At 41.2% G+C, this 18,095-nt stretch overlaps 1 protein-coding gene across 2 annotated transcripts in view; it reads left to right on the top strand.

Moving 5' to 3' along the window:
- Nucleotides 1-18,095, top strand: part of LOC117036615 (cadherin-related family member 3-like) — an 82,784-nt gene that overhangs the window by 270 nt on the left and 64,419 nt on the right. For both annotated transcript variants that reach the window (XM_033131633.1, XM_033131631.1), the window contains exon 2: nt 11,727-11,923. In XM_033131633.1, coding sequence (XP_032987524.1) covers nt 11,727-11,923 — 197 coding nt within the window. The remainder of the gene's footprint in view (nt 1-11,726; nt 11,924-18,095) is intronic.

The following is an 18,095-nucleotide window of genomic DNA, read 5'->3' as shown; positions in this document are numbered from 1 at the left end:
CTTTGGACTCATATCATGTAGCTTTGAAATAATCACTTGGTTTGCTTTTACTTTCTTTAGTAACTTCTCACTGTTGGTCTTAGAAGTTGCCATGCACTGGGTTGTTCTCCACTGGAAAGTCTATATGTCAGTCAAAATGTACTCTCAGATGCAGTTGATATGATGGTAAACTGGTGCAAGTTCTTTGGAGGGCAATTTAACAATATCTACCAGCATTTGAAATCTGCAGTCTCAGAGCCAGTGTTCCACCTCTGGGAACCTATTCTATGGAAATACTCTTATAACAACATAAGGATATATGTAGGTTTATTGGCAATAGCAAAAACTAGAGGCAACATGCATGTCCGTCAATACAGGATTAAATAAATTGTCCTGCAGACATACTATGGACATTGGAGACATTAAAAGAAGGAGGCCGATCTGTGTGTTTGATGTGCGTTAAAAGGTAATCCATGTTGTGTGCTGTGGAGTAGAGACAGGATGTCCTAAAACTCTGAACTTTTTTATATTGTGTGATTTTTAAAAATGAACATGTATTACATTAAACTAAAAAATCAAACCCAAGAATTTAAAAATGAATTACCCAAATGTTGAATGCATAATACCAAGACACTGGGTTAAATGATTTTTTTTCCTTACTGCATGGATTGATTTCATAAAATAACTGAATTGATGAATTTAACCATTTGCTTTAGAATCAGTCACTTCTAGAACTGGGAAAAGCCAAACTGTCATGATTGCCAACAAAAAAAGTCATGTAAAATATGTTTAATATGCTAAGAATAAATGATGGGTATCTTAAAACTGAAAAAGTTCTCTACCTTCCAAATTTGTAGTTAGGCATAATTAGATTTGAGATTTCCAAAAAAGTAAGGGATAATATTTGCAGAAACAGTACTAAACTTCTATGAATGTGCTGCCCGATATGGCCACCACTACCCACTACGGTTCTTACCCACGTGGCTAGTCTGAATTGAGATATCTCGTAAGTGTAAAATACATACTGGATTTGGAAGACTTCATGTGAATAAAACATTGGAAACTATCTTACTAACATTTAAAAATGTTGATTACATGTTGAAATGATAGTAGTTTGAATGCATTGGGTTAAATAGAATGTCACTTTTTAAAAAAAACCTTTTTAAAATTTGGTTAGTAGAAAGTTTAAAATTACATATTGGATAGGGTTATTCTGTAGTCTAGAAATTCTGTACACAGGATTTTTCTTAAGATATGACATACTGTACTTGAATCCATTGCTCCAGTTTTGTATGTGCATCTGTCTCCTTGAAACTTAAATAACAGATGAATTGATCACATCAACTAAGTGGGTGAAACATTTAGTAAAGGAAGGATATAATGAAACCTAAGGAAGCTTTTATTTCAATTTAGTTCATTCTATTTTTTTCTTTTTTTGTGCGTTTGGGTGAAGATTTTTATCTTTTTAAAAAGATTTTTATTAAAATATAGTTAACATACAATATTATATTACTTTCAGGTGTACACCATAGTTATTCAATATTTATATACCTAAAGAAGGGATCATCATGATAAGTCCAGCAACCATTTGGCACCATACCACACCATCACAATATTATTGGCTATATATTCCTTATGCTGTACCTCAATCACATCCCCATGATTTATTTGTTTTATACCTGCAAATTTAGACCTCTTACTCCCTTTCACCTTTCCCACCTTTTAAAATTTTCTATTACAGTTCACATTCAGTATTATTTCATATTAATTTCAGGTGTACAGCATAGTGGTTAGACATTTGTATAATTTAGTAAGTGATCCCTCTGACTAGTCTAGTACCCACCTGGCACTATACATAGTTTTACCATCATATTGACTCTATTCCCTGTGCTTTACTTTATATTCTCATGACTATTTTGTAACAACAAGTTTGTGCTTCTTAATCATTCACATTTTTTACCCTGCCCCACAACCCCCACCCAACTATTACCTCAACAAATCTAGACACCATACCTCAACTTATCTGACACCATACCTACTTATTACAATATTATTGACTATATCCCTTATGCTATACCCTACATCCCCCGACTACTTTGTAACAACCAAATTGTACTTAATCTCTTCACCTTTGCACTCACTCCCAACCCCACTTCCATTTGGCAACCATCAACATATTCTCTGTATCTATGAGTATGTTTCTGTTTTGTTTATTTTGTTGTTTAGATTCCACTTATAAGTGAAATCACATTGCATCTGTCATTCTCTGTCTGACATACTCCACTCAACACAATACCCTCCAGGTCCATCCATCCCACCACAGATGGCAATAACCCATTTCCTTCCATGGCTGAGCAATATTCCATTGTATATATGTACACCTACTCTTTATCCATTCTTCCGTCGACAGATGCTGGGGCTGCCTTCACATCTTGGCCATTGTAAACAATGCTGCAATGAACATATGGATCCACACGTCCCCTTGAAGTAGCATTTGGGTTTCTTCAGATAAATACCCTGACGTGGGATTACAGGGTCCTTCATTGTCTCTTGTTATAGTCTTTCTTTAAAAGTGTATTTTTTTCTGGTATAAGTACTGCTACCCCAGATTTTTTTTTTTCTTTCTTTCTTTCATTTTCATGAAATATCTTTTTCCATCTCTTTACTTTCCATGTGTGTGTCTTTCAATCTGAAGTGATTCCCTTATAGGCAGCATTTGTAGGGGTTTTGTTCTCTTGTCCATTCAGCCCTCTTATGTCTTTTGATTGGAGCATTTAATCCATTTACATTGAAAGCAATTGTTGATAGATATGTAGCTATTGCCATTTTATTATTCATAATTTTGATTTTTCTTTTCCATTTTAAAGAAGTCCCTCTAACATTCCTTGTAATATTGGTTTGGTGATGATGAACTCTAGCTTTTTCTTGTCTGGGAAGCTCTTTATCTGCCCTTCAATTCTAAACAATAGCTTTGCTGGGTAGTCTTTGTTGTAGGTCCTTGCTTTTCATCACATTGAGTATTTTGTGCCAATCCTTTCTGGCCTACAAAGTTTCTGTTGGGAAATCAGCTGATGGTCTTATGGGAGCTCCCTTATAATTTATTATTATAGTTGCCTTTCTCTTGCTGCTTTTAGGATTCTGTCTTTTTCTTTAATCTTTGCCATTCTAGTTATAATGAGACTTGGAGTGGGCCTGTTTGGGTTCATCTTGTTTGGGACTTTGTGCTTCCTGGACTTGTATGTCTGTTTCCTTCACCAAGTTAGGAAAGTTTTCAGTCATTATTCCTTCAAATAGGTTCTCAGCCCCTTGCTTTCTCTCTTCTCCTTCTGGTACCAATATGATGCGAATATTGGTATGCTTGATGTTGTCTAAGAGGTCTCATAAACTATCCTCATTTTTTTTTTGGATTCTTTTCTTTTTTTGCTGTTCTGATTGGGTGTTTTCTGCTGCCTTGTCTTCCAAATCACTGAATTGATTCTCTGCTTCGTCTAGTCTGCTAGTGATTCCTTCTAGTGCATTCTTCATTTCAGTTATTGTATTCCTCACTTTAGACTGTCTTTTGTGTGTGTGTGTGTGTGTGTGTGTGTGTGTGTGGTTTCTATGTCCTTTTTTACATTTTCTATCCTTGTTGAAGTTGTCACTAACTTCCTTGAGCATCCTTATAACCATTGTCTTGAACTTAATCTCTGGTAGGTTGCTTCCATTTTGTTTAGTTCTTTTTCTGGAGTTTTCTCCTCTTCTTTCATTTGGGATGTATTTCTTTGTTTCCTCATTTTTGCTACCTCCCTGTTTGTTTCTATGTATTAGGTAGATCTGCTATGTCGCCCAGTCTTGGCTGGTGGCTTTATGTAGTAGGTGTCCTGTGGGAACCTGGCACAGCCTCCCTGGTCACCTGCTTCAGGTACTCCAGGAGTGTCCCTTGTGTGGGTTGTGTGTGCCCTCCTGTTATAGTTGAGACTTTATTGTTATTGGAATGTCATTGGGTAGGATTAACCCTCAGTCTAATTGGCTGTGGGGTTTGATCATATCCACAGCTTACAGCCTGCTGTGTGTGTGTGGGAGGGGGCTTACCCCAGTGAGTGGGATTCACCACAGTTGGCTCTGGAGCCTCTTGAGACTCCCTTTTAGATCTGCTGCTTGTGGGGCTAATTGGGTGGTGCTCTGCTGTAGTCTGATGCCAACCTCCAAGTATGTTGGTTCTGGGACCTCTTGGGAGGGGCTTCAGTGCAGACCCAGGTAACCCACTACTTGTGACTGGTTGGGGGCTACCTGGTAGGTGCTACAAATTGATCTGTGGTTGTTTGCTGCCTGTGCTAACACTGAAGGTTCATGGGAGAGGCCATGCTATGAACTGAGGATACCTGTCACCAGTACTGGGTCTGGGGTAGCTCTGCAAAAAGCCAGGCCACAGCGAGGCCTGCTGCCACCTGCCAGCTCCCCTAAGTTTCAGTCACTGGTAAAGTCTTGTGCCGTACACAAGTTGGGTGAGGCAGGGTCTCAGGGAATCATTAGGGTGGGAAGAGTTGTGGTCAACAGGTTAATGTAGACTCTGGTTTGGTGCTAGCTACCCAGCAAAAGTCTCAGAGCACACTGAGGCCAGCTGCTGTCCACCTGGGTCCTGCAGACTCTGATAGTTTTTCATGAAAGAGTACAACATGGGTGGGGTTGGCTGCTGGCTGAGAAAGTGCCTCTGATGTTGGGTGAATTAGATGAGGAGGGGTCTCAGTGAGTCAGCATGGCAAAGCAGTGGAGTTCACCGACCAATCACATTCAGATTTGTCCATGAGGGGGCGGGCTCAGCACAAGAAAGATGGTGACTGCCTGCTGGCTGCCTGGGAGCAGGACCCCACACAAAGAAAATGGTGGCTGTCCTCCAGCCTTCACCTTGAAGCTACACACTTCAGTTGGTCCCCCATATGCCTTCAAAACCCCCAAGTTACTGTCTCTCCGCCAGAGCCCAAGGTGAGTGCCTGTGAGTGAGTTTGTGTGAGGGCCCTTTAAAAGGACCTCTGGGTTTCCTGCAGCTTTTTCGTCCCATCTGGATGGTCAGAATCCCCATTGTTTTTCGTAGTCAGATGCTGTGGAGACTCCTCTTTCCAGCACCAGTACTCTGAACTGGGGAGCTTGGTCTTGTGCTTCCCGGGGGACTCTTCATGGCTGAGATGTCCCTCTCAGTTCTCAACCACCACAAGTGTGGGGCTAGCCCATTTTGCATCTCTGCCCCTCCTACCAGTCTCGACATGGCTTCTTTATATCCTTAGTTATAAAACTTCTGATCAGCTAGACTTCAGATGGTTCTCCAGGTTTATTTTTCTATAATTTACTTGTAATTTTAATGTGCTCACAGAAGGAAGCAGGCACAGTGTTTATCTACTCCACTATCTTGGATCTCCCCTGAATACTTATCTTAAACCTGGTGTTACAAACTAAAGACTCTCAGATGCATCTGGTGTACAAGATGTTTTGAATATAAGACTATTTCACAAAACATTTCCATTTTAGGATCCTCACAAAAAATAAGAAGATCCAGCAACTCAGCCTACAGTTCCATATGGGCAAATAGTGGCTTCCCCTGTTAGGTTGGAACAAGCTTTCAGTTTCACCACAGTCCCTACTACTCCCTGATGCCCTGTACATAGTTACTAGACATTATTTTCCTATCTCCATTAAAGGAGTTCAACTCATGTTTTTCAAATATTTTCTTGTCCTTGGGTACAAAGGTGTAGCTTCCCAATCTCCACTATTCTATAGGTCTACAATAATTTTGAAGCTTTTTATTTTGACTTGATTTAATTTCAGAAAGGAGGTGAGTTTATTATGGAACTATTCTGACAGAAAATGCATAATAAAATGTCAACTCTACTTATTTAAATAACAGTTTGGTGGATGGGTTGATATACTCTGAAACTATTGTTCTTTCCTAGAGATTATTATATGTTCAGGTATTTAGCTGTTTTTCAGAATACACCATTAGTGAAAAACTAAGTATTCCCAAATTTCTCAGCACATAAAAATACTGGTGTTGCCAAAAAAAGTACACATTTTAAGAGATGTTATCTATGTATTACTTTTCAAAGTTGAATTGAATTGTGGCAGCAATGCGTAGTATGATATTATATCAGAGTCCTAAAGGAAGTGTATCAATCAGAAATGTCGATATCCAGGGAAGATGGATTTGGGCATTTTGGGAAAATAGTAAGGGCAAGGGTCCTGAGGCGAGACCTGCTTGATATGTTGAAGGAATAGAAAGGCTTGTGTGGCTGGAGCAGAGGAAGTGAGGGAAAGAGTGGTAGAATATGAGGCCAGATAGATAAAGGGGGACTTGATCATGTGGAGCCTGGAGTCCAGCATATGAACTTGACTTTCACTCTGTGTGAGGTGAAAAGCTGCTAAAGGATTTTGAGAAAGAATGATATTACCTTATTTCAGTTTTATTAAAACTGATATTACCTGAAAGAGTGATATTACCTGATTGTCACCTCCACTATTGGTAGCTCAGTCATGTAAAAGATGCTTATTGATATTTTCTTACAAATCTAAGTAACACTTGTATTAGTTTTCTTTTGCTGCTGTTACAAATTACCACAAACTTGGTGGTGACTGAAGACAACATAAATGTGTGACCTTCAGTCCTACAGTTGGAAGTCTGACATAGGTCTCCTTGGGCTAAAATTAAAGTGTTGGCCTATCAGCCCATTTCCTTGCCTTTTCCTGCATCTGGAGGCCACCCACATTCTTTGGCTAGTCATTCCCTTCCTCCATGTTAAAAGCCAGAACATTTGCTTTTTTCTGACCATTGTTTACATCTTCTTCTGCCTCCCTCTTCCGCTTTTAAGGACACCTATGATTACATTGGGTCCATCCAGAGAATTTAGGACAATCTCCCCATCTCAAGATCCCTAACTTAATCACATTTGCAAGGTCCCTTTCTCTATGTAACATAACATATTTAGAGGTCCTAGGGATTAGGAAGTGAATATCTTTGGAGTGGGGTCATTATTTTATCACAACCACAAAACATCATACTTTGCTAAATAACCACAAACTCCCACCTCAATATACACACGTGCCCCTAATAGAATGCAAATTTCAGCTATGGAGAAAAATTCCTAAGACTTTGAAGTGCTGTTCCAGAGGGAAATCAATGAACAGAAATTAAAAATTTCCATTTACAAATTTAATCATTAAGAAATTTTCAGATCATTTTCTAAACAGAAAGGCTGTATTGTGACCTAAAGCACACATTTGGAAGTAGAAGAGAATCTGTTGATTCAGAAAACAGGATGATGAAAATACTTATAACTGGAGAGAGGTCAGAAACCATCTTTAGAAACAGATTCATGAAAAAACTCAGAGTTAAGAAAGATCTTTGGATGGGGGTGGGGAGAAAGAAGCCTTGATTCTCCAGCACTTCAGTGCGAGAGGACACCATCAGGCAAAGAGGTGTTACGTGGTGATAGATGTTAGTTGGGTCTGTGCACCGAAGTGGTAAAAGCCGAAGGGATATGGGAGGGGCACTGACAGTGTCTGCTTCATTCTTCTTCCTGGATACATCACACCTCCTATTAGGCTGGGAATGTCTGGAGGTGAGAGAAGAAAAACATGTGAGGCCCTTATTCATCATCGTATAAGAGCATAAATACAGAGGGTGCCAAAAAAATGCACACACATTTTAAGAAAGAAAAAATTGTAATACTCAATATATACCAATAACAAAAGAGACTACAAGTCACATTTGACGTCTGCAATTACAAAAGGTGCTCAAAGTGGTTTCCATCAGCGTCCAGTCACTTCTGATTACGACAAACTACTGCTTGAGCAACATTGACTGAAGTGTCCACTTGTATCACTGCACATGCCGTTTCAATTTCCTCCCAAATTACCGCCAGTGTAGCCTGTTTTCTATGGTGCATCACATCTTTAGTCCCCCATAGGTAGAAGTCAAGGGGTGTTAAGTCAGGAGAACGTTGGGGAATCTCAACCGCCCCTCTTCACCCTACCCATTGTCCTGGCAAATTCTCATCGAGGTTAGCTCTCCCACCTCAGTGGAAGTACGAACGACAACCATTCTCTCGCCATTTTCTTTGACTGTCCTGCCTGTCGCATGGTGACACTGGCATTCAATTGACTAACGCCATCTTTTGAGTGAACATCATTGCTGCCGTAATTCAATTCAACTTCGAAAAATAATCCATAGATAACATCTCTTAAAAAGTGTACACATTTTTTTTGGCACCTCTTACTGTGAATGACCATGGCAACATTCTGTGTTTTGTACATTGCAAAAAAACGATTGTACAACAATACCAGGCTTACCTAAGCACTCAATAATTGCTTGGCCAGCTAAATTGGAACAGAGTTTTCACTTGAGAATGCAGAGGCAACAGGACATGACTTGAGGGCACTGTCTTAATCTTTGCTTTTTACAAGGATTTTTTGGGAGTCTAGTTTTAGTCTACCATAGCTAAAATCTTCACCATAAAGGCTCAGCTAAAATTCCAGAGGGAGCAGAGAACAAAAAAAAGAGAGGGAAAGAAAGACAGTGAAAAACAGAGTCAGAGGAGGCCAGCTCAGGAGGGTATATAATGACTTTTATCTCCGAATGCATTATGATTTTGAGTATTGGGTAATTTCCTGACACTGCAGGGCTAGACAGAAGTTGTATGGAATAATGTCACTTAGGAAACCATTCTTACCCACATTTCATGAATTTTGTCTACTAAAACTTAGAATGAATTGATGTAAAAAGAAATCCTGCATCTCCCATGAGAGTGAATGACAAATCAATGGCCAATCATCTGAATTTCTTATCTCTTAAATGCAGTGATGTGCTTTTCAACCTAGTTCAACAAAAGAGGTTTCTTATCAAGCACCAGTTGACTTCTAGCTTCAGAGAAGAAGATGGATTGCTTGCCCAAGTGGCCATGTGGCCAGTAAGAGGCAGAACTAAGATCTAAGTCAAGGCCATTTCTGATGTGACCCCTCTCTTTCCTCTCCAGAACTATTTCTAACAGTTTGGTAAGAGCATTCTCAAAATTTGAAATTCTGAGGACTTGCTTTTCCCAGTTTTTATCCCGAAGAACTTCACTCTGAATCATGAATTCATCTCTATCATTTAAGAATATGCGACTTGGATTCAGCATGTTTGGGGTTCAAATCCTGACTCTATCATTTGTTAGCTGTGTGATTTAAGGCCATTTGGTCTTTCTGTACCTTAGTTTTCTTCTGTGCAACATGGAAGTGATAATAATAGTACCCCTCACCCCAGAGTTGTTGCAAGATTTAATGAAAAATTTCATGTGTAAGAGTGTTTATACATGGTCATGTATATTATTTATTATTCATTCAACAAATATGTATCAGGTGCTGTTATTTAGTGTTCAAAATAAACACATTCCTTGCAGTTAGAGTTTGTGGTTCCCTGGGGAGTCACACAATAAAAGTCAATTATATAATACAATGTCAAATGTCATAACGGGTGACATGGAAACACTGAGAAGGAGTATCTAATCCAACCCGGGAATGTCAGGTCAGGCTTTCTGAAAGAAGTGATATCTAACAGGCAACTGAAGGATGGGTAGAATTTGGGGATGCAAAAAGTATTTTAGAAAAAATTTGTGTAATTGTCCAGACATGAGCTAGAGACGCGGAAAGAAGGTCAGGATAATTGGAACGGAGAGTGTGAAGAAGGGGGAATAGAAAGATGAGGCCAGAGGAATGAGCAGGGGTCAGATCCAGCAGGACCAGAGACCTTTCCAAACTTTTCTGTTGTACATCGCAAAAAATGGTTAGATCATATCATCTTAGTTTGAATGCTCCTGGAACTAGACCCCAGGAAGGGTTCAAGTACAAGGAACTTATTTGGGAGATGACCCCGGGAAACACCAACGGGGGATAAGAACATGAGATAATGAGTGGGAGGCAGGCAAGAAGGGGTGTGTTATCAAGCGCGTGCGCTGCACCCTCCGGGGGCCTCAGGGATCCAATGTAGGCGCGCGCGCGCACACGCACACACGCACACACACGCGCGCACACACACACACACACACACACACACACACTCTGAGTCCCAAGTTCCCCACACCAAAGGATGCGAGAAGGGTGAGATGTTTATCCACCAGGTCACTGCTGCTCACTGGCTGAGGGCTGCTTGCACGGACGTGCGCTCCGGCACTCTAGCTTACCCTGTGTGCAGGCGCAGCTGCCACCAGGCAGAGCTGTACATGCTCTCAGGGAGTCGCCTTCTGCATGGAGAGGTGAGGATGGATGGAAGGGGGGCTAGACACTGAGCAGTGGCTACACATTTCTGAACAAGTGTTTTTTTTGGGGGAAAAAAAAAAAGAGAGAGAGAGAAAAAAGAGCAGCCCTGCCTGGAAGACAGTTCTCCTGCCTGGGAGACAGTTCTCCACGGGTCTCTTGCCTTCCTGTACATCGGTGAGCAGAGGTATTGGCTGTCTGTGTTCTGGACTCTCTTTTGAAAGATGTTTAAATAATGTCAGGGATAGCATCTTCCGGTGGGACAGAGAATGGTTTGTTTACTGTGTACTAAAATAAAGCTGTTTTCTCCCTCCAGGGCAAAGATCAGGCAGGCTCATGGCTCATTGTAAGTGATTAGGGTTCCCTAAGCTCAGGAATTCTCAAAGGTGACACAAGACCAGTGCAGGCAAAGCATCCACCAGGTTCCCTCTGTGTTGTCCCCATGGGGCCTGAGGAACAAGGGAACATGAAGGAACCTATGTGAACATGAAGCCCATGCTGCTGTTGTGCCAAGAATAATAAAGTCCTTTGTCTCTGTATTAGTCAGCTCAGGCTGCCATAACCAAGTACCATAGACTGGCTGGCTTGAACAACAGACATTGATTTTCTCACAGTTCTGGAGGCTGCAAATCTGAGATCAAGGTGTCAGCATGGTCAGGCTCTGGCGAAGGCTCTCTTCCTGGCTTCTTCACTGTGTCCTCATGTGGGGGGGAGAGAGAGAGAGAGGGAGAGAGACCCAGAGAGAGGGAGAGAAAGAGAGAGAAAGACCCAGAGAGAGGGAGAGAAAGAGAGGTGGGGGGGAGGGAGAGAAAGGGGAGAGAGAGAAAGAGAGAGAGAGAGGGAGAGAGAGAGAGAGAGAGAGAGAGAGAGAGAGAGAGAGAGAGAGAGAGAGGAGGGCGGAGGGGGAGAGGGAGAGAGAGAGACATCTGCCTCTTGTAAGGCCACAGTCCTATCAGATATTGGTCCCACCCCCATATCCTCATCTAACCTTAATTTCCTTCTAAAGATCCTATTTCTAGGATCTTTGGAGGTTGAAGTTTCAATATGTGAATTTGGGGGAGACAAAATTCAGTCCATAGCCTTCTGTCCAAATTCAACGACCCTGATTCAAATGTCAATCTCATTCAGATACATGCTCGCAGACACATCCACAATAAGGTTTGGCCAAATGTCTGGGCACCTTGTGGTCCAGTCAGGTTGACACATAAAATTAACCCTCACAGTCTTTGACCAAGGAGGCTTGTGCGTTCTGCCAGCATCCACGAAACTGGGCAGGCTGACTTGTTAGCTGCAAGTAGGGGAAGTGCTCAGATCCTGAACAGTTCTTGACCATCCTACCTAAGCCTGCTCAACTGATTTTTATGACTTTTAATAAAAAAGGAACTGTAAGTATTTATCGTGCTTTTCCTTTGTGGTTTTCAAATATGAAAGAGGATGGGAAGCATTGCAAAAATCTTTATTAAAAAGTAAAATTTTGTGTTTCCTCTAAGATGTTCTAGCTTTTCCAAATTTTGTCATCGAAAATGCCAGTCCTCTTCTGGAAAATGCCTCTGAACACACCCGGGTCGCCATAATCACTATGCCTGTCTCACCTCCCGCTTCTCTGATTGGAGATCCTATTATCATTAATGCGAATCCTGTAGTCCATCCATTTGTGCTGTCTCGTCGATCTACACATCAGTGGGAAGTAAGTGTATAGGCAAACAGTACCATCACTTGGTACCACAATGGTTCTAAAATGAAACTAACAGCCCTTCCCTTCTTTCCTTCTACTGTATATTATTTAACAACCACTCATTGGGACCCCATTAAGTGCCAGACACTCTAATGTCCTTGAGGATAATAGCAAGATGCATTTATTTTTCAGATATCTATTGAGGACCTCCTTACACACAGGGCAAGGCACGGGGGCTGTCATGGTGGAACGCGTCCTTACCTTCATGGTGTTTACTGGTTCCTAGGGAGATACATTAATCAAGTGAATACTCACACAAGTATAAACTCATAAGTGTACTAAGTGCCATGAAAGACAGGCCCACAGGTCTGGGAGTGCACCAAAAAGGCACATTTGACTTGTCAGGCTTCCTGAGGAACAGCTATGAAAAGCAACCTTTAGAATGAACATGAATTAAGAAGATGAAGAGAGCAAGAAGAGGATGCCAGGTAGTGGGAACAGCATGTGCAAAGGTCCTGTGGCAAGAAGGAGGATAGTGAGGAGCTGGGACCAAGAAGAGGCCAAAGTGGCGGGAGCTTAAGGGGAAGTGTAGTGAGAGATTAGACTGTAAAGAAGGTGGGAGACAGAGCCTGCAGGGCCTGTGAGCCACGTTAGGAAGTTTTGTTTAACACTCAATCCCTCTGGGGTAAAGTTCAGGCAGGCTTTCTGCTCATTTTAGAAGATTTGGATTTCCTAAGCTCTGGGTTCCTCAAATACAGTGCAAACCCACTGTATGCATAGCATTCGCCCGGGCCCCTCTGCTTACTGCCATGGGACCTGGGAGCAAGGAGAACCAACATAAACTTGAAGTGCATGCTGCGTGCTGTGCCTTGAGTAATAAAGTCCTTAAGAGCAATGCGTGATTTCCAGCAAAGGGTCTTAAGTAGGGGTATCTGAATTGACTCCCAGCTTTAAGAGATTCGGAAAGTGGTAGGGTGGAAAGACACCTAAATGACCAATTATGGTACGTCATGAGAGGCAGTATGTGACAGTGGCAAAGAACAGGGACTCTGGAGCCAACCGGCCTGGCTTCAGAGCCTGGCTTTGCATGTATTTCTTTGGGCAAATAATGTCTCTATTCCAATTTTTGTCATCTATAAAATGGAGATAAGACCAACAGCTGCCTCCCAGGCCGTATTAAATACATAAACTACTTAGAACAGTGGCTGGCATTAAGTCAGAACTCTATCAGTGTAAACTATATTATAATTGTGATCTGGGCCAGATAGAGGTTGGCCCAAGGAGCGGTCGTAACTCAGGAACAATCCAAACAGAAAGCTTGGTAGCTAACCAGTTAGGTTAGCTACCTAATTGGTCAGGAGCTAACAATTTTTCAAGAGGACCCAATGAAACGTCATGACATCAGAGGAAACATCTGCAAAAGCCCAGAAGAGTAAAAATATGGCATCCATAAAGACCAAGTATTGGTACGACTGGAAGAGTATGAACGAGGAATTAGCCAGGGGTGAGTTAAGGAAAGGCGGGTGGAAGCACGTCTCAAAGGTGTCTGTGCATCTCAAACTTTACCTTCCAGCAAGCAGTTTCCCCAGCACACCGTCTCCGTGGCTTGCATTATCTGACCTTCTTTGCTTCTCCAAGTTTAATTCAGCTGGGGCTTTCTCTTCTCCAGTTAGCCATCCTGCAATCCACAGCCAGGGTTAGCTGCTTTTCCTCTGTGACTCAGCATTTTTCCATTTGAAAATAACAGGTAACCAACCCAAACTGACATAAGCCAAAAAGGAACTTGTTTAAAATCTGAAATCTTCAAGAAAGTCGATCTGACAAAACTTTAGGTGCAACTGGATTCATGATTCAAATAATGTGATACGGACTGTGTTCCTCTCTGGTTTTCTCTACGTAGTAACATTCTCAGGTAGGCGCTCTCCACGTGGCTGCAAGACGGCTGCCAGCAACTCCCAGGCCAGGTTCACTTCCCAGCCGTCCACTCAAAAGTCCTGAGATTCAATCTGATTGGCTTGGCTTGGGTCATGTGCTCACTATAAACCAATCACTTAGACCAGTGGAAGGAGGTATGATGACTGACGTAAAGTTGCATCACTGCGTCTCATCCTGGTTGGCAGCACAGCCTCACTAAGACCAGTGGAGAAAAAGATGGAAGAGGAAATAAAAATTTGGACTCAAATAAAAAATGAGACTGCTGCCAGAAGGACAGGAGAAATGATTGGGTGGCAGACGACAAATGTCCATCACGGGCTCTATCACACCTCTTATTACACTATTTTACCATTCACTGTGTAGATATTTGTCTCCTCAACTAGACTGTGGGTTTCTTGAGGCCAAGTGCCACGTCTTAATGGATCTTTATGTGTCCAGTGCCTGTCATAGTACCTGACCCATAGTAGGTGCTCAGTAGAAGTTCAGTGAGTGAATGAGTGCTTTATTTACTAAGTGCATTAGACTTTCTCCTGTAGAAACTGAAAAACCACTGAAAGTTGTAAATACATATGGAAAGAATAGAAACAGTTTTGAGTTTAATAAAGAGCACTTTGCCTAACAGATTGGCGAAGTGATAAAGTTTGATAATGCTTCGAGTTGTAAGGGCGTGAGGCGATACACTGTCAGACAGTGCTAGGGGAGCCACTGGTCACCAAAGTGATGACCCAAAAAGCTATTGCACAGTCAGTTAAATGGCTGAACCTATTTGCAAGTGGAGACATAGTGCATCCCCACCTTCATGTTTTTAATCCATAATTTACATTGTAGTTGTTCACATGTTATTAAAACATCTTAATAGGGAAATAGAGAAAACCCCATGGAGTGACACAAAGATTAGTGGGCAGATTGTTGGTCTCAATATCACCAAATAGTTGTAGCTCCTTTTGCAGCGTTTGAGTCTGCACTTCTCCCATATGCAAAATGGAATAATGATATCATACTCCTTCATAATTTCATCGGGTTACTAGGAGGTTCAAATGATGTAAAATACTTTGTAACGCACATTAAGATCTTTGAAAAAGACGGCAAGAGGCTGCTGTGGCTGAGCGGAGGGGAAATGGCAGGAGACGTGGTCACAGAGGTAGGCTTTATAAAGCCTTCTGGGTAAGGTGACATCTTATTTACCCATAGCTGCAATAATGCTGTATAATAAACCACCTCAAAACTCAGTGGCATACAACAATAAGCATTCGTTTCTTGCTCATGTATCTGTGGGTTGGTTGGTCACATGTCCATGCCTTAGGCTGGAGATATACATACTGCTTTAAGTGGGAGGAACTGCAAAGTCATATGGCAAAGGACATGATTACAGGGAAGGCTATATAATTGGGAACATTCAGTCTACCACCCACATCTAGGAAACCATTGGGGACCTCTGCAGAAAACAGATACAATTTGCTTACATTTTAAAGGGGCTACTTTAGCTACTGTGAGGAGAACAGACTGTAGAGGGGCAAAACACATCTGTTACGTGGCTATTGAATATTTTTGCCAAACCTTGGTATGGCTAGATTTTAAATTTGCTTCCAACTTCAGTTAGGTACAAAATACTATCTCATGCATTTTATTAATTAGGTTTTTAAAATAAATCTAAACAGTAAAATGGCAGCAAAGGGTGTTCAATAGTTATGCTTATTATTTTGTTTGTTTGTTTTACTTTTGTTTTTTTGTGAGGTAGTAAATCATAGCTGTTCTAAGCACAGGTTTTTGAGTCTGACAAACTTAGGTTTGACCCATAGCTCCTCCAGTTAGTAACAATGTGATTTTGGGTGAGTTACTTGACTTTTTTGCACTTTGGTTTTCTTTCCTACACAGAGAGATTAATAATAATAATAATACCTCACTCAGGACCTGGTAAGAAGATCCTATGTATTCAAAATGCCATCTTAGTGCTTGGCTCATAACGAGTAATTAACATACAGTGGCTCTTACTATAATAAATACATTTATACTTCAATATGCAGCACTATTGTAGTCAAACTACAGATAATACTATAAAATATGAGTTTGGTGCGAAAGTAATTGTGGTTTTTGCAATTATTTTTAACCTTTTAAACCGTAATTACTTTTGCACCAACCTAATATAAGAGAGTCATGTTATCGTAACTGTATCATTGACCAGCTGTAGATAGCTTTAGAAACAGTTCAATTATGAAACAGTTTCATATCATGGAAATAAATTTACAGATAAAGGCAAAACTAAGTGAGTTAGTATCTGTCTCCAGAACATTACATTATGAAAGGACATAGACTGTTCTATTTGAGGTTTAGCATATCATTATCCTTTGTTGAACTTCATTCCTTGCAGGATCTGGCTTGTTCAGTTTGCAAAAGACTGAACTTAAGAAGGGTGACTGGGCAGGCAGTCAAAAAAAAAAAAAAAAAAGCAAGAAAAACAAAAAGCCAAAGCAAACTAGTCTCCTGGAGAAACAATAGCAGAGCTTGAAGTGAACGGATTATACAGATGAATTGAAATCTCATGGAAATGAGTCAAGGTATGCTCCAGTTATGTAATCTGCAAATTGCTACCTGTCATTGAGCAAGATAAATGGGTCGTGCAGGCAGGATGAGAAAAGGCATTCAAGTTACCCTCTGTGTATACACTTTCTGTGCCTGCATGGGAGAAACCAACCAGAGGAGAGCTTCACCAGCTTCCTGTCTTCTTCCACTGTAAAGTGTAAAGAAGAAGCATTTGCATTTTTTTAGCATTTGCATTTTTAAAAATTCAAAAAGTATTTTTTGAAAAGCCTGATATTGTATAAGGTGCTCGGGAGCAAGAAGGACACAGTTGCTATCCCCATGGGGCTCCCTGGGTAGAGGGACCACAGCCGGGAGGGCCGACCTGAACCCAGGGCTGTGCTTCTTGGGTAAGAAAGTCCTTGAGAATAAAATGTGCTTAATTACCGCTTGAAAATCCCATATACTTTCAAATCAGGCTATCGTGTTAAATTAACTTATCAGAAACATTAGGGTGCGATGGAAAGCAAAAAAGATTTTAGAGCCAGGAAGACCTGGCTTTACATCTCAGCTCTGTCACTTATTAGCTGTATTACTCAGGTTTCTAACTTCTGAGCCTCAGTTTCCTCATTGGTAGCATAACGATGATAATAGCATTTGCTCTATGAATCAAAGAGATGAAGTGTCCAGTCTGTGCTAAGTGTTCAGTAGACAAGAGCTGTCACGTATGACTGTATTACTGACTTCTTATGGCAGCGGAAGGACAACACCCAGGCGTTACTGCCATCGTGGTGATCAGTGAGGTATGGGTCAGACTGGCAGCGTCCGGTTCAGGTTTGGCCTCTTCCTGCAGCATGTCTTTCCCAGCTGCATTATCTAATCTAAGCTTCCATTGCCTCATCTGTGAAATGGGAGTAATAATAATATCTCCCTAACAGTTTTTTCTTTTATGTTTAAATAAGGTAAAGAACTGAGAGCAATGCCTGACACATAGACAGTGCTCAAAAAATGTTAGCTCTTGTTAGTACAAGGTTGGTAATGTGGCATGATGACCCTTTCTTCCGAGAGTCTGTGATTCTGTTACTAGGAAGGCAGCTGTATCCGCAGTGTCACAGTGTGATTGAGCATGGACTTTGGTGTCAAAGCCTGGATTCATATCCTGCCTCTGCTCCTTGCTTGGTGATCTCTCTAAGCCTCTGTTACTTCATCTGTAAAATAAGCATACTAATAGTACCAATCACACTGTTGTTTTTTTTTCCAGGGTTAAATGATGTAATTCCTACTAAACACTTGCAATTAATACATAGTAAGTGCTCAATACATGTAAGCTACTGGTATCATCACCATCATAATAAAGAAGGGGTTCATGGTTTGACATAGAACGTCCAAAGACCATTGGCAAACCCTTTTCAGTAGATTTTGCAACTTAGTAAAATCTTTACCAATGAGAAAGCTTTAGAAAACAAGCATTTCCTAACCTACCTGCATCATGCCAGACATGGAAAGGACATTAGTGACAGAACATTCAACACTTTCAATGAGGACAAGGAAATCCAAGTTAGAGACCTGAAGGGTCATGGCCAAAGTCTCAGCGCCATTTCATACTACAGGTGGAACTTGAACCCACTTCTCTGGATGTTCAACTTCACATGATTCCTGAACAGAGCAGTTCAGAAATCAGTATGAAACCACACAGGAAGCCTAGAACACATGTGGGGTGACCGAGTAGGGG

The sequence above is a fragment of the Rhinolophus ferrumequinum genome, chromosome 17 (genome assembly GCF_004115265.2).
Source record: "Rhinolophus ferrumequinum isolate MPI-CBG mRhiFer1 chromosome 17, mRhiFer1_v1.p, whole genome shotgun sequence".
Lineage (NCBI taxonomy): Eukaryota > Metazoa > Chordata > Mammalia > Chiroptera > Rhinolophidae > Rhinolophus > Rhinolophus ferrumequinum.
The sequence above is the reverse complement of the archived record's forward strand: the minus strand, read 5'-3'. Positions and strand labels throughout refer to the sequence as shown.